This window comes from Rhodnius prolixus, unplaced genomic scaffold (genome assembly GCF_049639745.1).
Source record: "Rhodnius prolixus isolate KJV_2025 unplaced genomic scaffold, Rpr scaffold_6, whole genome shotgun sequence".
NCBI classification, from domain to species: domain Eukaryota; kingdom Metazoa; phylum Arthropoda; class Insecta; order Hemiptera; family Reduviidae; genus Rhodnius; species Rhodnius prolixus.
This window is the reverse complement of record NW_027411634.1, coordinates 1,309,858-1,332,349: the sequence shown is the minus strand read 5'-3', so window position 1 is coordinate 1,332,349 and position 22,492 is coordinate 1,309,858. Positions and strand designations below refer to the sequence as shown.

The following is a 22,492-nucleotide window of genomic DNA, read 5'->3' as shown; positions in this document are numbered from 1 at the left end:
TACAGTTTGCTATTTTTCGAACACTTTTTGGGACTTTTTGAGGCGCACCCTACGTGGGTTGTGGAAATTGTCTACATTAAGGTAAAGGTATGAAAAAATTAAAGTTTTAATTATAATACGCTATAAAAATGTAAAGTTCTGAACAATATTAGATGACTACTGAACAATTTTAAAAAAAAAGAAACATGATTCCATTTTTTGTCTGCATTCTAAACATAATTCTCTACTATTGTGAACATCCCTCTACTCCTGTTTGATTAGCGTTAAAAAGGGCTGTTGAATAGAGCTTAGAGGCATGAGTTTTTCATACCTAATTGCCTCCCAGTCGTGTTGAAATAATGTCTTCATCAAAATAATCCCCTTTTTCATGCATACTTCACAAAAAAAAAGCATCAATATGTTAGCAGATTTAAAGTTGTTTCTTTATTTTACTTATTTTCGTGTTTGATAAATGATTAGAATCATATATTCATCAATATCTTATTTAACAACAATTGTCTTTCAGTACAAATGAAATAAGTAAAGTGCCGAGTGGTTTTCTGAAATTCGCCCCCCCCCTATATAAAGTACAACTTAATTTTTACTTTTCTAAAATATTACATATGCACTAAACTAACAGAACTTTTAAACAAGTAATATGTTGCAATAGTTTTATTTAATAATTAATTTTTTTTTTTATGCCATTGACATTGACACAAAAATTTTGTGTAACCTCCCCAACTCTGTCAGCTGGTGAAGTATGAAGCGTAAAAGTATGTTAAAGTGAAGTCGAAGTCACTACACCTAACTAATAAATTTACTTCTGTTGCCGAATGAAAGTCTAAAATCGGTAAGGGATATATGTGTCATAAAAAGGGTAAAATTAATGATAAGTTTTTAATTTGATTGAAAAAAAAAATACGGAAACATATGTATAATCAAAAACCACTTTTTTCATTGGAATTAAAGTTCTATTTAAGAATTAAAATCTGTTTTTAATGAAACTAATCATTTTTTAAATGTTCAGTTAAATCCAAAATTGAAGCAATACATGAAAAATCATATTTAATTGTACTATACTACTAGTAATGCGTAATTACTGCACAATTCTAATAAAAGTTATCCAGCATTGGGAACCAAACTATATTTATAACAATTTTTGGCATTAGTCTTGTAGTAATTAATAATTTAAGCATTTTAAAAAGACGCTGAGTTGAAAAAAATAAATTATTGATAAATAATTAAAACAAAACGTCAATAAGAGAACCTAATTTGGTTATTATAACTTTAACTTATAAAATAGTCACGCGGAATGGTTGATCAAATCAATAATCAGTAATTTTGGCATTTTTTTTTTGTAATTATCTTTTTAGCATTCGATCTTTTGTCTAAATATGAAATGACTTAACATGTTCGTTTAATTTTTAAGATTTGCTTATATTATGCTTATATTTTTTTTTTTTGTTTTGTTTGATAGATAACTATCTCTCAGTGATCTGATTACAGGTCTATTCACAGGACACGGAAGGTTCAGGAAGCACCTGCACAAGGTAGGGCTTATTAGCTTGGAACCGCTGTGCAGATTGTGCCAGGAAGAGGAAGAAACGGCCTCTCACCTGTTATTCGATTTTAGCGCAGAAGGAACTGGTAGGGAAAGCCCTCAACCTTCTTAGAAGAGGAGATTTCATCTACTAGACTTAAGGAAAGGCACAATAAGCCTCTTGGTGGCTGCAGTGCTGTGGGGGCATGGGTCCCGTCCCGCCGTGTAAATCTAATCAAATCTCTCAGAGAGGGGAATCCCTGTGTATATTCCTGCTTAGCAATACAAACATATTTGGGACAGAAGAACAAGAGAGAAAAGAAAAAGGTAAGTTTTTTTTTATGGAATTATTATAGTTAAGTTAGAAACACACCTTTGACTATTTTTTTGTCTGGGTTTTCTTGAGTAAACATCAAATAATCTCAAAAAGTTTGTTGTTCTTATAAACAGCTGTTATGTTAGCACGCATTTAGTAGCTGCTTCCTTTAGAAACAGCACTACTATATAATATCTCTCAAAAACGGTATTTTCTTTGCTTTAACTTCAATCACCTTTGCCAGAATTGATTTCCTTTAAAATGTGAATCAAAGTTCGGAGAAAAACTTATAATTACAGGTTACATAATTTTTCTAAATACTTTATTCTGCATATATTTTATGCATGACCATATGTTACTCATTTTTTTGTATTGTTTAGTGGCTAAATTGCTAAATTCCTCAGTGTCATACACTTTTGATGAAAAAAGAAAATAAATAATGAAAATTTAAATGCACGCATATTTAAGACAAAAGCAGCCAAAACAGCAGTTAAGAGCACTCTATCGGCTAGCCTGGCAACTATAAGCTACTAATAGTTCTTAAATCTTCCACTAGATCGCATAGGTATGTAGAATTCATGTCTTTAATTTCATTTACATTTAAGCCATTTTAATTGTCATCCAACTGTTTCTTTGATCACAGTTTTCTCGTTTTTATTCATCTTTTCTGCAATTGAATTTTTCAATTTAAAAGTGGTGAATGTTATTTGAGTCACTTTTGGATAATAAGAGGGCTATCATTTCTTTATGAACAAGGAGTTTCGATAAAATAAAATAGATAAACTTTTAAATTCATAAGTAATTATATTTTAGCAATAAACTTTCTCTTTACAGATAATCTTTTCCTTTTAAAAGAACTCATTTTCGGCTATAATAAAGCTCACAGTAGGATTATAATTTATTTATTTTATTTTTTTAGGATTTTTTGGAGTTTGGTTTTCCAGCTTTCAAGATAGCGCCTGCACTCGAATGAAAGTCGAATTGTGGGCTTCGTCTCTTTCACCATTACGCCGGCTCGCAATTACCCTTCTTCAAATCCAGCAGCACTTCTACATTTAATTTGTGGTTTCACATCCATTTCCACATTCCGGACCGTTTAAAGGATTAGAAATTCTACCAAGCATTCTTCTGCAGCTGTATTGCAGGTAATCTTATCCTAACCTAAAAAAGTTTAGAGAATTTTGTCACAACTCTTTTTTTTCATATAACTAAATATTTTTCTTTGAATGTGAGAAAAGTAATTCTGTAGAAAGAAGGTTTTAATTAGTTAGAAAAATACAACGACGAACATTCATGTAAATGATGATGTATTTTACAATCCAGTAAGTCGAGCTAAATCTTTTTGATTAATTTTTATTAAAATTAGAATTCAACTCTAGAATTCTGACTTAACTAAAATATTACACATACAGAATCCTGAAATAAGTACTCGGTTTCATTCGTTTTGTTTCTATATTTTTACTACATGTTTTACGATTTAGTTAACATTTGGTATAACACACCATGTAACCTTCCTCATATAGTCAGCAAATGTAGGGCAAATTGGGAACGTGTCTGAAGTATTCTTTTTAAATTTCCGGAGCTTTTATCCCCTTAGATGGTTCTCATCCATTCTATTTTGAAGAATGAAGAAGACAATTTTCTTCAGGTAATGTTATTTATTATTTACTGCTTTCAGTGTGTTACAGCATGAATCAAAGTCTTTGCCATTTTGATAAATCATTTCTTTTGTATGGGAATAAGTAATGTTTCCACTTTCTATTATGAAGTTTAATTTAAACGTACATATTAATAGAATTAAATCAAATGAATTCTTTTTTTCAGCCAATTTAAATCTTTAAATAATATTTATTCTTTCTTTATTGAAATTAAACTTTTTCTCATCTTACAAACATTCACAAAAAGTTTTTAATGTATTCAAAATGGCTTAATGTTTAATACTAGTTTAATAATTTTGTGCCCAACAGTACATATTACTCAATATTAAACTCAGTAAACCCTTTATTTTCATCTTGTAACCAACACGGTTAAATGTGAGTTTAAAGAGGTCCTGCATAAGTCTTGTGAGTCGCCAGCATGGTTAAATATGGGTGAAAGGAAGTCCTATATTAGTCTAAAGAGTCACCAGCGTGGTTAAATATGAGGTAAAGATTTTATAAAATTTGTTGTAAAAAAATGTATCAATAATTAAAAAATAAATAATAAACGATTTCTTTATAACAATATTGTATTTATTTTCCCTTTTAATCTCTCAATAATATGAAAAATTAAATGAAAAATGAAAAAATTGCGTAGAAATTAAAAGAAAATATAAAAAATGGCCGCCGAAGTCTAGAGAGTGTGTAAGAAGCATTAAGCAAGGTTACAACAATGGCCGCCGAAGTCTAGAGAGTGTGTAAGAAGATAGCAAGGTAACAACAATGGCTGCCAAAGTCTAGAGAGTGTGTAAGAAGCATTAAGCAAGGTTACAACAATGGCCGCCGAAGTCTAGAGAGTGTGTAAGAAGATAGCAAGGTAACAACAATGGCTGCCAAAGTCTAGAGAGTGTGTGAGAAGATAGCAAGGTTACCAAAATGGCTGCCGAAGTCTAGAGGGTGTGTGAGAAGATAGCAAGGTTACAACAATGGCTGCCAGAGTCGTGAGAGTGTGTAAGAAGCATTTAGCAAGGTTACAACAATGGCTGCTAAAGTCTAGAGAGTGTGAGAGAAGCATTTAGCAAGGTTACAACAATGGCTGCCAAAATCTAGAGAGTGTGCAAGGAAAGCTACGAGAGGTAAAACAGACAGCACGAGCGATCTAGTGACAGCTGGTGGAACTAATAGTAGGGGGGGAGCCCGTTGTCATGGTGATATGACGCCATCTAGAGGGTATATAAGAAAGTTCGCAGCGCGGGCCGGGCCGGGTGGGGCGAATATTTGCCTTCCGATCGTCGAGGTGAACGCATCTCCCTAACCATTACACATGACATATTATCAAAGATTGTTTATGTAGATGAGAGGTGTTTTGACTAGATTAGATATTTTTGGAGCGACGAGCGACATAGCCCCCTCCTCACGAGTACGACGCTGCAGTCGTACTGAGCAGACATCTTGTTTGACAGTTGTATATAAACAGTTTAAATGCTCCTGGTGGCAAACATGTGAACTAAATTTTGTTTACATAGTAAACAAGTCCAGTAAGTGCTGCAACCTGGTGGCTAAACATGTGAACTAAATTTCCTTCTTTCTGTTTTACGTCTTTCTGATGCAATTTTTTCAACTTTTTTTTTTTTTACTGCTTTTTAACGCTCTCTGACGCCATTTTTTCGTACTACTATTACTTTATTTTATTTTTTTGTTTAATGTAAACGGAATTTTTAGTTTTACATTACTTTAATTTGCCTCTTATCATTTTTAGTCTTTTTTGACTTTGTTTTTAATTGTAACTTTGCAAATATAATAAAAATAACAAGACTATGGGAAAAGAGAAAATACGTAATGACTTTTTTAATCATTTATAGATAATTCTTTATTTTGCTACCAATTATACATTTTTTTTCTTTCCTTTTACAAAAACATTTTAAATTCAATTACATCTTTTAGGTAATGATTCTTAAAATTACCTACATAACAAAATTAAAATTTACATTACATTTTCAAACTTCAAATATATTTTTTTTACAAATAATCGACTAAATAATAAAGAATTGCAGTTGGATAGGTGTTTTCCAACGTCTTTTTCATTTTGGCTTAATTCGATGACCCTGTTTGGCAGGAAGCACTCCAGTTTCGCCTGTTTCAACTCTGAAAAATAACATTATACAATGAGACAGACTGTTCGACTACTGAATCTTCCTACAAATCTAACTCAACTTCCTTGAAAATCAATGTTAATTTTTTATACGTTTAAATAAAAATAGATCAATCTTTTAGAAAGAAAACGCAAGAAAGTAAAACTGAGTGTTAGTAATTATATGAATTTAATTCATTTTCAAAATAGCAGTTTACTGCACTCTTTTAAGTGAAATAAACATTTTTTAAATAAACACTCGTAACAACTAGAACCTTTGTCGAGTGCACATCTCTCTGCATGCAGGAAGGTTACGGTCAGGTTATCCAACATTTCTTCACTTATACAAGTTTTTTAACAACTATTTCATACAATAAAGGTTAAATTATTAAATACGAGGTTAAATAAATGTTATATCTATGTAAAAACATATATAATAAATAAAGATAGTTACTAAAAGATTTTTCTTTATTCTGACAACATCGTCTTACTCGTATTAATGAAAATTTCAGCAAGCAAATTAACAAGCAATCCTGAGGTAATGTTATAGCATTTTATTGTTGAACTAAACCTTTTTTAAAGCAAACTTACATTAACTTACTTTAATTTAAAACTTTAACTTAGGATTTTAGAACTGAAATCTGATAATTTATCAAATACCTATGGGGAAAAATTGTTTTAAACATCTTAATTTTTCTGTGAAATAATAAATAAACTTATTTATTATAAGTTTACTGCAGAGGAAGGGGAGCAAAATGAAGAGTAAAAAGTAGGAGCTAAAAGGGATTCATCATTTATACTTTATATTGCAAAGAAATATTGAGTGCAGAAAACCAGTGAACTTGGAGGTGTTCCAGCCATGCACATGCAATTTTATTTAAGATTAAGAACTTACTTCTTTTTTAACCAATTTTGCTCTTATAGTATCCTTATTTTTGTAGAATATTAGCTTCATTATTCTCTCTCAGGTAGTAGTGCCTTTGGAAGTTAAGAATAACTGCGTACTTCTTGAAGTTGGTTACTACATATTTTACTGAGACTCCAGTTTACCTCTCTAACCTAGAGAATAGTTGTTCTCCCACCGTCCAAGCGACATCTCCCTTACAACATCATGATTATTTGGGAGAGAGGTGATGAATGTTAAACTAGACTAGATAAGTTTGGAGCGACAGTGTGACCTAACCCCTGCATTACACAAGTCGTACTGACGAGAGAACAGACCGTCGCATACAGACAGAGATTTGCATACAGACCGTCGAGATCACATGTCTCTGCTGAACATATGGTATGACTAGTCGCCATGATGGATTTTGATCACGTCACTCTACTGAACATATGGTATGACTGGCCGCCATGATGGATTTTTCCCTATATAACCAAGTATGGTAAAAGGGCGGGGCAGGGCGGGGAGAACCTTTGTCGGGAACACATCGCTCTACCCCTTCCACCAAGTGATCCAGTACTGCATAGTGGCAACTTTTAAAACTAATACCAACTTCAATTTTTAAATTTTTTTGTTTTAAAAAAATAATAAACACTACTTTTTAATACCTTTTTATTTTAAAAATAATTTATAAAAATATTTTAAAATAATAAATTGATATTTATAAAGTAGAATGCATTATAATTAATTTCAACATAAACCTAATAAAATGGTTCATTACCCTTCTTCTGGTGAAACCATAGAACTTCATAATAGGTATTACTTGGGTGGAATTGTTACCTCTTCAACTTCCTGGTTTAAGCTGAAACATAGTGAAACAAACAAACGTTAGTTAGAATGAAATCCAAAAGGGAATTTGAAAGTATTGCATTCAAATCTAACTAGCTGGATCTCTAAAGAGGAAACTAGAATTTTGAAAGTTTTTTTAAAAGGTTTTTTAATAAATTAATAAATAAGATTTATTGAATTAAAATGTTCCTTGTAATTGGTTATTTTTACTTTTAAGTCATCGTATTAAGCGTGAAATTAGCTACTTTTGCAGAACTTGTACCTTTTCATATCATTTTTATTCATATACTTCATTAAAAGAATTCGAATGCATTTACGTAATAAATATTGACTACTTGAAGACATCGAGTGAAAGTGGTATTAACTACTTTATTGTCAAATCATTCATAACTTAATGGTCATTTTAAACAAGAAAAAAAGTATATATTGTTACTGATAAGTTCGATCACTCTTTCTTAGCAAAAAACTTAATTTTACATAAACAGAAAATTTACTTACTAAAGAAGTAAGACATAAAAGAAGCAAAATAAAGATGAAAGTGGCACTTTTATAACAAGAAAGATTCACACGTATTGAAACATTTACTTTTCAAAGATTTAATAAATCAAATGCTGATATTTAGTTAGTATTTAAAAATATATTCTAAGAAAATAAACACTATTAAGGTTATTACCTTAAGGGTATTTATCACCTAACAATTTAATAATGGAATGTACACTCACCTAGAAATATAGACCATCATTTTGTTAAGAGAGTGAAGCTCTTCCAGTTGTAGAAGACATAAATGCCATGGAACCATAGACTGAATACTTCTTTTTGGAAACCTTTTGACACGAAACTCTTCCAGCACGGGGCATAAAAGCTCAAAGTCTGTACTCTAAAATTCAATCCAAAAACTGTCTCTCCTTTCGCCCTTAACAAATTGCATATTGTTATGTGACAGATAATTTTTATTCTCTATAGAAATATACATTCAACAGCAACAAATTTGATACTAATCAAAAGTTATTTAACGCAATACGAATTCGCAATTAACTCAATAGTATAATTGAAAACACGACTTCTTAAAGAATTCATGATAATACAACTATTTTCCTTTAATACAGTATGTCATTCAATATTGCATAAACATTTTTTACTTTAAATAAGAAAATCAAATATGATAGGGGATATTATTTAATATGTATTAAATAGTGCTTGTAATATGTATAACAGAAAACTCACCAAGAAATAATTTAATAAAATTCTACAATACTGCCGGTGGAGAGATTAGCAATAAACCACACGACTTTTGAATACAGTTTAAACTATTACACTTTGAAAGTATTCTCTGAGCCAGCAACAACTGCATCTACTGACGAAGCATCATTTATCCCAGCCGATTATTGCAAAAAATACTAGATGTATTTTTACTTACTTGAAACTTAATCAACCCATTGAACAGTACAGACCATTTATCGCCCTTCCAATCCTACAGAATAATTTCAACGCTGAACCACCACTTCCAAAGCTAATTGCAGAAAACATTTCGGGGATATTTCGAAAAAAAAGCCTAGATTATATGATTAAAATTACCTCTTTTTTTCCGTAAATTGGAATTAACAGACATCACCACTGAAAATTGTACCACTTTAAAGAGAAACATATCCTACAACTGATATTATATATTGAACACAACACTACTTTCAAAAAATAAAAACACTAAATAAATCAACTTAATGTTAAAGATTCAAGCACCATTAACCTGAGCCTACTGAGAGGTTATAACAAGTCCACTTGTGATCGATAAACTTCAATTCGATATTTTACGCTACAAATTTCATTAAATTCTCCTAAATAGTTTAAATTTCAGAAAATAAAGCATTTGTAGCTAAAAATTAAATAAATAAAAGGACACGATTAACACAATTATTAATTTAACTTTTTATATTTAGAACTTCGTTGGACATCGTTACAATTTCGTTAATAATATTTCATTCTTGAGACTATGCCTGTCAACGCGTACACGCGGACACCCTGAAGCGGGGCGGTAACTCGGGCGCTACGCGTCGGCGAACGAAGCCGGAAATGGCGAAGCAGGGGAGAAGAACTGGGAGTGGGTCACCGGAGGTGCCCACCCCAAGGTAGACACAGTAAATGAAGGAGAAGAAGATGTTCCACTTACCCTTGATGCCGGATGCGAAGCCTCTGAAGTGTAGCGGGGGCAGGGGGGGGGGTTAGCGGATCAGTCAGGAAGAGATAGGGAGGCGGAAGGGAAGGTAAAAACCCAGGATAGGGACAAACGAGGGCGGTTAGATTAGTGGCAGAGATAGGAGGGTAGGTAAGCAAGAGAAAGGGGGGTAAATGGAAGGGCGAGAAGTCTGAGGGGGCCCTCAGGAATGACGAAGGTCCAGGTACGGACTTAGCGTAGCGGGGAGGGCAGGTCAAGGCCCAGGGAGAGTGTGATGGAAGGAATAGCTGGGACCGGAAGTGGGATCAGAGAGAGACTCTGAAGCAGAGCGGGGCGGATTGGATTACGGAAATGCAGTGGGATAACTTCCCTTGAAGTCCGCAGACGAAGTGAAGCTCAGCACCCAGAGCAGTAACTACAGCGGAAGTAAGATGCAGCAATTGCGCAATGCAGGGCGTAGGTGTCACGCACAGCAGATAAGCGGGTGTTCTCGTTCACAGTAGAGAGCATACTGACTAGGAGCGGTGAGGGAGAAAGAGTAGCCGAAGCAGCGAAGTACTCCGAGCCTCAACGGGGAGGCTCGAGCGAGGCAGGGCGCGCGGTGCAGAGGGGGGTATCACACACACAGACGCAGGAGCTCCCGACAACGTTGCCGGATTGCTTTCCATGCTGCCAGATGGCTTCCCATTCACGCAATTACAACCGAACAATGCCAGCAAAATAATCTGGAACTTGGTTAATTTTCTATTATTGAACCCATAATTCCTAAACAACTAGGAGGATTTTGTAAGAGTGCAGTGAACTAAAAGAAAGTTTATCTACATTATTACTCAGCTGAGATTTTGTACCTTGTAAAAGTGTACCTAGAATAAAGTGGAACACTGCAAAGATGGATCTAAACTTCAACAGGATGACAACATTCAGTAATATGCTATCGTTTTGGGAAGCCGAAATAAGCGAAAACAAACTGATAATAAGAAGGCAGAAATACTCAAAGGTAAGGCAGTTCACCGATTAAGCACCAAGAATTACTGAATCAAAGCCTGCTTACAAAACCATTGTGCTCCCTCACTATTTATCCAATCTATCACTAAAAGTCTCTTTTCACATTGCACTTTACGGCTAAAATGTACGCAACAGAAACACGACGTGATTGCAACCAATACCATGTATAACCTCCACATTGGTTATCTATTAGATGTATCTCGTGCCACTGGTGACAAAATAAGGTTGGGCACTAATGAATTATTTGATGAATGAATTTTGATAGGGTATTTGTAAAAGGGTATGTTATGATTAAAAATAATCTTTGAATTTTTTTTTTACTATGAATCAATTGTTAAAAAAAATAATAATTGGTAATAAAATCAAGAAAAACTTATAAATTTAAAAAAAAATTACCTCAATTACCTTTATTTTACATAACAACTTCTTATAGAATCTCAAAAGTATCTTTTTTTAGAATAGGTGCTGCTTTCTAGTAGCTGTTTCACAAAGTTACAAACACTTTTTTGTTTTTTATTGTTTTCTTTAATTAATCTAGTACGCTAACTATTTTTTTAATTAGAAAAAATGTTAATTAGGTGGTATTACGCAATTCTTATCATATTTAATGAAAATTAATCTTAAAGAAATTGTATTCGCTGAGAAAAAAGTAAAAAATGAATGTTCCTTCCATAGAGGCCATACTGTCATTGCTTCTATATAGGTAAGATAAATTCGCAGGGAGTGGAGGGTGGGGCAAATATTTATCACATTGGATTTTTAATTAAAAACAAATAACAAACACTTCCTTACCTTCGAACCATTATCACCTGGAAGCCATCTTACATTCATTCTATTTAAACTAAATATATTTATTATTTTTATTAATCCCTTAAAAACTTTTGCATCAATTCCTTCTTAAACAACATTTGTTCAACTTTATGACTCGTTAGACATTTTTGAGGATCTTATTACCGCACTCTAACATTAATTTATAACTTACTTTTACCAACATTGAGACACTTGGAGATTTGTTAGATATATTTCGGGTGACAGAGCAGTGTTCTCTCATCCATCTTCTAGAATCTTAAAGTAATTTGTGTGATATTCTCAGACAAGACTGACATATTAAGAGAGACCGACGACAGAATGTCCTCTCCCTTTGAAGTCTTAGATCGTACTGAAGGTAATCTGTTGTTACCATCACTAAATATAGAGGTCTAGTTAGTGCTGCGATCTGGTGGCGCTTATTGGAACAATTTTTAAAGAGCGTCGATGGACGATCTTCTCCCCTTTAACTCTTGGATCGTACTGAAGGTAATTTATTACAGTTCTATGAAGGTCCAGTTAGTGCTGTTACCTGGTGGCGCTTATTGCAACTACTATTTTTGTTCTGTATATACACGTCTAGTAAGTGGTGCTACCTGGTTGCGCACACTGAAACTAGTTAATATTTTTTGTGTTTTTAACTACTTTGGCACATTAACTTTTCCCAAATTGATTTTTTCTGATTGTAACATTTATTAAATAATTTTTTTTATATTTTATTAGTTTTTATTGTTTTGTAATATGTGTAAAATAGGTGAATAAATTAAACATTTTTTTAATTAATTCTTTTTGTTACCAAGTATACATTTTTTTCATACATAATATACAACTTTTACGTATATATCTTTACCACAAACTAAAGAATGAAAGTAAAATACAAATGACGTTTTAAATTTCTATGTCACATTCATAATAATTGATTTCTAACAAAAGTGCTTTCTATTTTTAAATTGAATCCATCTTCCCCTTTTTCGTTTTGACTTAGTTAGATGAACAGTTCGGCCAGCTGTACTCCAGCAGTTTCGTTTGTTTTCAATCTGAAATCAAATGTGAACTAAGTTTAATTTTTTACTGAGATGGTTACTACTAAATCATACTACAAACTCAAATTCAATTTTAAGTTAAATGTAATCTTAAGACTGTTTTTAAGGCTTGACGAACACTCATAAATTGTCGTTAGTTTTTCATTTGAAAGTGTGTGTCGTATTTCTTAAGTTACAATTTAACACAGCAAAGTCTACCAACTGGTAGACAGAATACCTACAGGAACATGCAATATATTAAATAATCGTAACATTGATTCTAAACCAGTTTCTTGAAAAATTAAAAAAAAACGCAAAAAACAGAATGCATTGAGTGAGGGCTTTAAGACAACAACTTAGAACCAGTTCTAAGTAAGGAAAAGTGATGCTAAAATATATGGGACACTCTCTGAATTAAGTACATGTAACAGGTATTGTTTTTTTTAGACCATTTTCTAGGTATTAATTTTCAGGGACAATGAAAAGTGGCGAGTGTACTCAAATAGCGAATATATTATACAGCTGTAGATTTCTGGATTTAAACTATCTTGCATTTAAAGAAAATATGTACTATGAGTGTTGGAATAACTTTCCCGATCTTTAATAAAAAGAAAAAAAGAATTCCTTCAGCAAAATGAAACAAAGAAGAAATTTTATGTAGTTAAAATAATTTTAACTTAAAGCTTTTTTCACTAAAGTACATGCAACAATTTAGGGTTAGAATTGTGTACCTACTTAAAATGAAGTTAGGTTTGTAGTTAATAAGCACTAGAGAGCTTATACTATGAAATTATAACACAAATCTGAGCTTATTATGCACAAACTAATATCTTTTTCTCTTATGGTGGCTTTTTATGTTAAACATCTCTTCATATATCAAAAAAGTTGAAGTGAAAAAGTCGATAAACATTCAGCTTTACTAGTATTAGAAAATTTATAATAGCATTCGCAATAAACACTAATAAGTATTAACAGATTATAAACTACTCACTTTGACTAATGATGGGAAGTAGTAAAGGTTTAGAAGGACATCATTCCGCATACGTCACCATCTGCATCTGGCAGGCCACCTTCAATTGTTTAGTTGCCCCTCAAGGGTATTAATATTTATTTTCTTGTAATGACGATTCAATAATTTAGAGAATGCACCGATAAACTTAAATGAAACTGCTGTTATTTAATTTATAATATTGTACTAACTTGAGCATTATCAAATTAAGATATGTTAAAGGGGCGAAAAATATTGTCTAATCGATTGATAGATCCCTTCGATAGTTAAGAAAAAGAAGGAAGGTGTTGGATCCTCACAAGGAGTTGCGGTCCCCCTTGAACAGAATTTTCTTTGAGCGACAATTGTCCGTTGGCAGCATTGGTTGTTTGGACGTGGTGGGGATGGTGACCAGTGCAAGGCAGAAGTTCAGTTGCCCTTGGGCATCTCAAGAGAGTAGGGGTGCCAACTGATTATGTCTGTGTGTCCGCCATTGCCAGGTTTTTAGCGTCGGTCTGGCTGGAACTGTTTTCGCCAAGAACTGGACAACCCTTTAGCCGCCCGGTTGAACGATGTACTTTTGTCGTCTTGTGATAAATCAATTTGTGAGTGTTATAATCAGCCCAATTAAGTCAGAAAACCTGTCGGTTTAATTAAGTCAGAAAACTTGTCAGCCCAATTAAGTCAGAAAACCTGTCGGTTTAATTAAGTCAGAAAACCTGACAGTGTAATTAAGTCAGAAAACCTGTAAGTCTAATTAATTCAGTTTTATGTATTTGGATCATGATCCGTTTTGAATATGAGTTTAAAATTGTAAATATACCAAATATATTTGTTATTGCATAAGTGAAGGTATTCTGAGTGTTGGTGGCGTCCCCACCCTTCCCTTTCCTTTAGTTTTATTTCATAGTCAAAGATTTTTCATGGTGCCGAAACCCGGGAAGACTCTCAGAATACCTTTGATTGAATTTTGTTTTAAAAAAAAAAATTCCATTGTATTTTAAATTGTATTGAATTGTCATTAGTGCCATGTCACTTTTTAAACTTGTTTTAAAATTTATATTTGAAACTATATTAAGTTTTCATTAGTCTATATAGACATGTCTTGTCTATGCATTGTCACTTTTGAATTTTGTTAAAAATTGGTTTTATATTTTAAACTATATTCAGTTGTCAGTATATATTGTATATATGTAAGTCTTGTCTATTCTTGTCACTTTTGAATTTTGTTAAAAATTGGTTTTATATTTTAAACTATATTCAGTTGTCAGTATATATTGTATATATGTAAGTCTTGTCTATCCTTGTCACTTTTGAATTTTGTTAAAAATTGGTTTTATATTTTAAACTATATTTTATTGTCATTGGTCTTTATACATATATGCTTTGCCACTCTTTGATTTGGTTTTAAAGATAGGTTTACTTTTTAAATTATCTGTTAACTGTACTTAGTCTATATGTAGGTTGTCTGACAGTCTAGGCAATGTCTGTCTTTGTCCTTGTTTTTAGTTTTGCCTTAAAGGGTGTTCCTCTTTGGGTCTATACCTTTTGTAATTTTTGAACTCTATCGCACTATTGACCTTCAGTCTATAAGTCATACCCCTGCTGACCCCCTTTTTCTAGTTTGTCCATGGCCATTTCCCTAGTCAGTCTGTTAAGTATCCTCAAGGCCATTCCCCTTGTCAGTCAGTCAGTCAAAACACTCATGGCCATTCCCTAAGTCAGTCAGTCAGTTAGTGTCCCACGTGTCCTCCCGAAGTCCCAGTCTCCCATAAACTTAGAACCTTGTCCCCATTCTTCTCCTGAAGTCCCACTATTCCATTAATCTAGTACTTTGCCCCTCTTCCTCCAGCCAATTGCCATTCCCTTAGTCAGTTAGTCAGTCAGTCAGTCAAGTTTCCCTTTAGCCATTCCTTTAGTCAGTCAATTTTTCCTTATAGCTATTCCCTCAGTCAGTCAATTAAGTGTCCCATGGCCATCCCCTCGTCATTCAGTTCGTCAGTATTATCATGGCCTTTCCTTTAGTCAGTCAATCAGTCAAGTTTCTTCAAGACCATTTCCTTTGTCAGTCTATCAGTCAAGATTCCCGGTGGCCACTCCTTCAGTCAAATCTTCAGACCTTCAGTCTGTCAGTCAAATCTTTCTCATAGCCATTCCCTCAGACAGTTAAGTTTATCCATGGCCATCCCCTTAGTCACTCCGTCGAGTTTCTTATGGCCATTCCCTTAGTTAGTCTCTTAGTCACTCCGTCGAGTTTCTCATGGTCATTCCCTTTGTCAGTCAAATAGTCAAATTTTACTCACGGCCATTCTCTCAGTTAGACAGTTAAGTTTTCCTCATGGCCATTCCCTCAGTTAGACAGTTAAGTTTACTCATGGCCATTCCTTTAGTCAGTTAGTCAAGTATCCCCAAGGCCATCCCCTTAGTCACTCCGTCGAGTTTCTTATGGCCATTCCCTGAGTTAGTTAGTCAAGTTTTCTCATGGCCATTCCCTAAGTTAGTTAATCAGTCAAGTTTATTTATGGCCACTCCTTTAGTCAGTTAATTAGTTAATTCTTATGGCCAGTCTTTTAGTCAGTCAGCCAAGATTCCCTGTGGCCATTCCTTCAGTCTGTCGGTCAAATCTTTCTCATGGCCAATCCCTCTGTCAATCATTCAAGATTCTCATGACCATTCCTTTAGTAAGTCAGTCAAAATTTCCTCATAGACACCCCTAAGTCAGATAGTCAAGTTTTCCTCATGGCCATTCCTTTAATCAATCAGTCAAGTTTCCACATGGCCATTCCCTTCGACAGTCAGTAGTTTACCCATGGACATTCCCATAGCCAGACAGTTAAGCTTCCCCTGGCCATTAGTCAGTCAGTTATTCGAGATTCTCCAAGGTCATTTCCTAAGTCAGTAAGTCAGTCAAGATTCTCCATAGCCATTTCTTTAGTCAGTCAGTCAGTCAGTAACTTCCCTATCCCTGGATCTTCAGTGAATCAGTCAGTCAAATCCCTACGCCTAGTTTTTCAGTCGAGCAGTCAATCAGTCCTCTTAGTCAGTCAGTCAGCCAGTCAGTAGTTTCCCCAGGGAATTAGTCAATCAGTCTAAATTTGAAAGGTTTCAGTATCAAGTCAGCACCGTTTAACCCTCCTACGAGTCAACTGGAAGAGCGTTCCAGCACCACTGGCATCGGACTCTGCTGGCCTTTCATCAATGTCAAGATTGCATCTCTACCTGATGCCAAGGAAGTCTATTAATCGCAATTAAGTGGCAAGAGTGACAGAAGTCTGAACTATGTCAGGAGCGACCAGGGGGCCAGTCAGCAAGCTCTTCCTGCCCCGAAATCAGTGAGTGGAACTCTGGCGAGTCCACTGCGGGGGAGGATGTTGGATCCTCACAAGGAGTTGCGGTCCCCCTTGAACAGAATTTTCTTTGAGCGACAATTGTCCGTTGGCAGCATTGGTTGTTTGGACGTGGTGGGGATGGTGACCAGTGCAAGGCAGAAGTTCAGTTGCCCTTGGGCATCTCAAGAGAGTAGGGGTGCCAACTGATTATGTCTGTGTGTCCGCCATTGCCAGGTTTTTAGCGTCGGTCTGGCTGGAACTGTTTTCGCCAAGAACTGGACAACCCTTTAGCCGCCCGGTTGAACGATGTACTTTTGTCGTCTTGTGATAAATCAATTTGTGAGTGTTATAATCAGCCCAATTAAGTCAGAAAACCTGTCGGTTTAATTAAGTCAGAAAACTTGTCAGCCCAATTAAGTCAGAAAACCTGTCGGTTTAATTAAGTCAGAAAACCTGACAGTGTAATTAAGTCAGAAAACCTGTAAGTCTAATTAATTCAGTTTTATGTATTTGGATCATGATCCGTTTTGAATATGAGTTTAAAATTGTAAATATACCAAATATATTTGTTATTGCATAAGTGAAGGTATTCTGAGTGTTGGTGGCGTCCCCACCCTTCCCTTTCCTTTAGTTTTATTTCATAGTCAAAGATTTTTCAGAAGGTTAAGGTTGGGTTTTGGTTGATGAGTGTGAGCTTTGTTGATGTGTATTTTGTTTAATAAAAAAAAATAGTTGTGATATAGTTGTTTATTTTATTCTTATGTTTGTTTGAACATTTTCAACTCTTCCCTGACTGTGAGTTAACATTATTTCAGAAGTGGGATTACGGATTACGGATTACTTATTACTGATTACTTATTACTCATTACTGACTACGTATATGTGTTTACCAATTGACTTTTACAGTTAAATTGTTTCTGGTGCCAGTAAATCTTCAGGGCAGGTAATTAGATACTTTTGTGGATAGATTTATAAATTCGTTAGAGATAAAAAAAAAAAAAAAAAAAAAAAAAAAAAAAAAAAAAAAATAATAATAATAATAATAATTAGAGAAATAAATAAAAATAATTAAATGAAGATGGAAAACTGTGGAGGCTGCAAAAACAAAATAGATGAGGGTGAACCATCTATATTGTGTGATGGAAAGTGTAGCCTTTGGTGGCACAGTAAATGTATTCCTGGCATGACGGAGGTGAAATTGAAAGTACTTGCTAGTCCGGAAGTGTTGTGGTTTTGTCCGCACTGTATCACGGTAAAAGATGAGCATGAAAATAAGGATTTACTTCGCATATTAGTAAATCAGCAAAATATTCTGACTCAACTTGTGGAGCGAAGACCTGACGTACAAATCATGCCAGACCTTAACAAAGAAATACCTCAATTTGAGGGTACTGAGGTAACAAGCGGTGCAAAAGACTGGTTGCGTACGATTAATGGCGTTGGTAAAATTCATGGATGGACTGAGGGTATGAAATTTGAAATTGCTAGAGTTCACCTAGCGGGACCTGCCAAATTCTGGTACCTGAGAAGAGAGTTTAAGGACTGGAAAGATTTTGAAAGACAATTTAACGGTACTTTCGTTCGTGAGTGCGACAAAGTTGATCGTTGGAAGAAAATGTATGATAGAATGCAATACCGAAATGAGTCCGCAGTGGAATACTTCCATGAGAAGATATATTTATGCTCAGGCTTAGACCTACCATTCGCCGAAGTAAAGAAATTAATGCTTGAAGGACTATGGTCTCGGGATGTAGCGAATCATTTACTCATGAAAGAGCATAAAAATGAAGACGAGCTATTGGAGTCACTTGTAGCCTTGGAGAAATTGACTAAGGTTAGGGAAGAGCGTGTGAGAAAAGAGAGAAGCGTTAGAGACAGTGTTGGAACAAGTCGAAGGAACAAAGATGGGCCGTCATTTAAAGTGGGTTCCGTGACAGATAAGGCTGAGGCCAAGCCACAAACAATTAGATGCTACCGATGTGGCGGTACTGGTCATTTTTCGAACAATTGCACGAAGACCGAATCAAAGTGCTACAATTGTGGAGAAGTAGGACACATCTCTAGGGATTGCCCTTCACCCAAAAGAGAGAAAATATGCCACAAGTGCAAGAAAATCGGGCACTTAAAGGCTGACTGTCCAGAAAAGGCATTATTAACCAGGATGCCACAAAACGATTTCGTCGAAAGGTATAAAAAAGAAGCTGTAATTGATGATCGCTACAAAGTAGATTCTTTTATTGATACAGGCAGCAGTGTTTGTATAATGAGAGCGAGTACCGCGATTCGTTGCAGAGTGCATATTAGGCCGTGTGAAGCTCCTGTCTATGGCTTTGGTGAAGGCTCTGTGTCGTACGCCTTGGGGAAAGCTGTTGTAAAGCTTTCCATTGATGATGTTCATGTTCAAGGTACGGAATTGTTCATTGTAGCCGACGGATGCCAACCATATGATCTGATTGTTGGTAGAAATTGGACTGAGGCTCCCGAAGTGGAAATGGTGAAACTCGGAAACAAGGTCAACTTCGGAAAGTCAGGCAGATTTCCTTTCTTAGAAATAGAATTACAGGAGAAGATTCGCAGCCAAGTAGTGGCCACAAAACCGGTAGAGGTGCCTGCCAAGAGCTGCATGTTTATAGAAGCCAGGGTAGATAATCTCCATTTGCAAATACCTATCACCAACAATTCGGAGAATGAGAAGCAGATTGTGGAAGGACAAGTGATTGCCAGAAATGCAGAAGTTGGGGTGAACAAGATAAGCGAAGATATAGTAAAACCAAGGAAGCCGTTGACGGAAGAGCAGCTAAATATATCCGAGACACTGACTGCAGAAGAGCAAGATCAAGCCTTTATTATGTTAAAGGAGAAAATAACTAGTGCTCCAGTTTTAGCCTTATACGATCCTAAGAGGTACACTGAACTACATACGGATGCGTCGGCGAGTGGACTAGCAGGAATGCTGTTTCAGCAAGGGGACGACAAGCTCATGCATTTGGTGTACTGCATAAGCAAAAAGACCAGTGAGGCGGAAAGTCGTTACCATTCCACCAAGTTGGAATTAATGGCCATCGTCTGGTGTCTAGACAGATTAAGAGTCATGTTGTTGGGAATAAAGGTAACAGTGATAACCGACTGTCAGGCATTGGTGTATTTAAATGCAAATAAAACGAAGAGTTCACAAGTTGCCAGATGGTTCGACCTACTCCAAGAGTACGATGTGGAGGTCAAACATCGTACAGGTGAAAGGATGGCGCACGTAGACGCGCTGAGTAGAGCTGCGGTGGAGCCGGCAGATGATGTAATGGATACCATAATAGAGTCGAGACTTGAAGTGATGTTGGCGCTCTCCGAAGAAGATCATGTGATGGCGATGCAGTACGGGGATAAGGACTTAAAGGACCTCATAGAGGATCTCAAAACCAAACCCGAAGAAAGATCCGCCGAACAGAATCGAAGAGTACAAGAATTTAGCCTTAGGAACGGTATGTTGTACCAAAAGGATAAGACAGATGGAATTTATCGTTGGGTTGTCCCGAAAGCGATGCGGAAAAGTTTGGTGGTGAAGTTCCACGACCTCGCTGGGCATTTCTCCATAGATAGAACGATTCAAAAAATTAAGGAGCGATATTTCTTCCCAAAGATGAGACGCTATGTACGTTTTCACATTCGGAATTGTCCGGAATGCGTATTATATAAGACTGCCAGAGGAAAACAGCCAGGTAAATTACACCCGATCACGCCGGGGAAGCGGCCGTTCAGTACGATAAACTTAGATCATGTGGGACCGTTGGTACGAAGTACTAAAGGGAAGCGACACATTTTGGTGATAATTGACAATTTAACCAAGTACACGAAATTGTATCCAGTGGCAGATACCTCAGCTGCTCAAGTGTTGAACAGTGTAAAATCGTTTGTGTTAAACTATGGGTTGCCGGATCGGATTATCACCGATCGTGGCACTTGCTTTACATCCAAGCAGTTTGAAACCTACTGCATCACGAATGGCATTAATCATATCTTAACATCAGTGCGACATCCACAGGCAAACGGCCAGGTAGAGAGAGTGAATGCTACTTTACTACCAGTAATTCAAGTCTCTATGATGAAGGAGAGAACATGGGATAAGAAGTTGGAGGAAGTGGAAAGTCATCTGAATAATGCCATGAATAAGACTACAGGGATCTCACCCTTTCAAACCTTGTTTGGTTACAAACCGAGTTTTGTAGATGGTGCTTTGAGAACTCTCACTCAACAGTCCGAGAGTGAAAGAAGAGATGTAGGGGAACTCCAGTGCGAAGTGAGGAGGCGAATAGAAGAAGAACACAAGCGTTGGAGAGAAAAATACGACCAACACCACACCACCGTGAAGTACAATATTGGGGACATTGTGTTCTTACGTAGACCACCTGTCCCGACGGGTGAACCAACCAAGCTCCAGATCAAGTTCAAAGGACCTCTAGTGGTTACCGCCGTGTTACCAGGGGATACTTACCGTGTGATGTCGTTGAGAAACGAAGTCGGCGCCACCTATGCAACAGTGGCTCATGTGAGCTTGCTAAAGGGCTATGGAGGACGAGAGAATGAAGAAGATGAAGAACTAGCTGGGAGCGAATCAGACATTGAAAGTAAGGCGGGTGAAGCGATGGGGATTGAGGAAGAATCGAACTCTCAGTTAAACGTAGGGACCCCGCGCTTACCTCAGCAACAAGAAGCGCCTGCCAATGGGAAAGAAGAAGACCGCGGTTCGAGTGATCGCAGGAGAAGCCAACGGAAGAGGAGACGACCTAGGAGGTATAGTGAGTAATAGGCCATTAGGGACATCACGAGGCTAATTGAGGACAATTAGCGGGCAGGATGGCCGAATGTTAAAGGGGCGAAAAATATTGTCTAATCGATTGATAGATCCCTTCGATAGTTAAGAAAAAGAAGGAAGGTTAAGGTTGGGTTTTGGTTGATGAGTATTTTGTTTAATAAAAAAAAATAGTTGTGATATAGTTGTTTATTTTATTCTTATGTTTGTTTGAACATTTTCAACTCTTCCCTGACTGTGAGTTAACAGATATGATCCAAGAAACCAATTACAAAATTGCTGGCACGTATTAAATTTTTGTCGTTTATAATAGTTGATTGTAATTACTACTGTTTCCATAACTGGCATTAAAGTAATCCTGCTGTTGATTAGTTGCAACTATACTAGAAAATTTTAAGTAACCTTTATTTTTTTTGCAATCAATTTAATTTTAGGAGTAGTCTTTTCCGAAAACATTACACAGTGGAGGCTGATCTCTGTCACTCTATTTTGTTTTGTACTAAGACTAGAATGTGAAAGTTATATTTAGGTTACAAAACAAAGCTGCCTAAATTTTAAATATTGTAAAACTATTGCTACATTAAATTTGAATTTATTAATACTGAATTTAAGAATCTATTATATTATTGAGTTATGATCAAAGTAGAAATGAAAACTTATATTGAAACTTGTACTTGCTTCAAATAATATTGTATAATAATGGGCTAAATTATTGAGAGATTTTATAAAAAAAAAAAGGAGTTACTTTGATGCTCATTTCTGCTAATTCTATTTCTTATAAAATGTTACAGATTAGTATGTTGAAAACTGCCCCGTTATCAGTGCCAATGCTACAAAACTGACAGTATCACTGCTAATTTCATAACATTAAAACTAAAGCTTGACTCTTGTCAGTAAGTACTTACAAAAGCAAATTTTTCGTCTACTCAAACCTGGATGGCGTATATTATTCCAAAATTTCAGACATCGTATCTGAATCTATCATCATTACCAGAAATCTTAAAGTTTTGCAAAGATCTAAAATCTGTAAAT

The 22,492-nt window shown here is 35.4% G+C and overlaps 1 protein-coding gene and 2 long non-coding RNA genes across 4 annotated transcripts; 2 read left to right on the top strand and 1 right to left on the bottom strand.

The window, feature by feature from the left end:
• Nucleotides 1-130: 130 nt before the first annotated feature.
• On the top strand, nucleotides 131-4,058 carry LOC141460749 (uncharacterized). The gene is made up of 4 exons (XR_012462338.1): nucleotides 131-829; nucleotides 1,486-1,846; nucleotides 2,216-2,400; nucleotides 2,755-4,058. It is a non-coding gene; the product is annotated as an uncharacterized lncRNA (long non-coding RNA).
• Nucleotides 4,059-5,312: 1,254 nt separating this feature from the next.
• Nucleotides 5,313-13,564, bottom strand: LOC141460746 (uncharacterized). Of its 2 annotated transcripts, XR_012462334.1 has the most exons (4): nucleotides 13,331-13,564; nucleotides 11,493-12,354; nucleotides 8,058-8,248; nucleotides 5,313-7,348 (listed from the first exon to the last, which is right to left on the bottom strand). It is a non-coding gene; the product is annotated as an uncharacterized lncRNA (long non-coding RNA). The 2 variants fall into 2 exon arrangements; XR_012462335.1 differs by lacking the exons at nucleotides 11,493-12,354; nucleotides 13,331-13,564 and adding an exon at nucleotides 10,219-10,701 and having other exon boundaries at nucleotides 8,058-9,326.
• LOC141460728 (uncharacterized) lies at nucleotides 13,560-21,616 on the top strand. Its single transcript, XM_074140992.1, has 2 exons — nucleotides 13,560-13,632; nucleotides 17,319-21,616. Exon 2 carries the CDS (start codon nucleotides 17,729-17,731, stop codon nucleotides 21,452-21,454), a length of 3,726 nt encoding a protein of 1,241 aa, XP_073997093.1. The 5' UTR covers nucleotides 13,560-13,632; nucleotides 17,319-17,728; the 3' UTR covers nucleotides 21,455-21,616.
• Nucleotides 21,617-22,492: the final 876 nt, after the last annotated feature.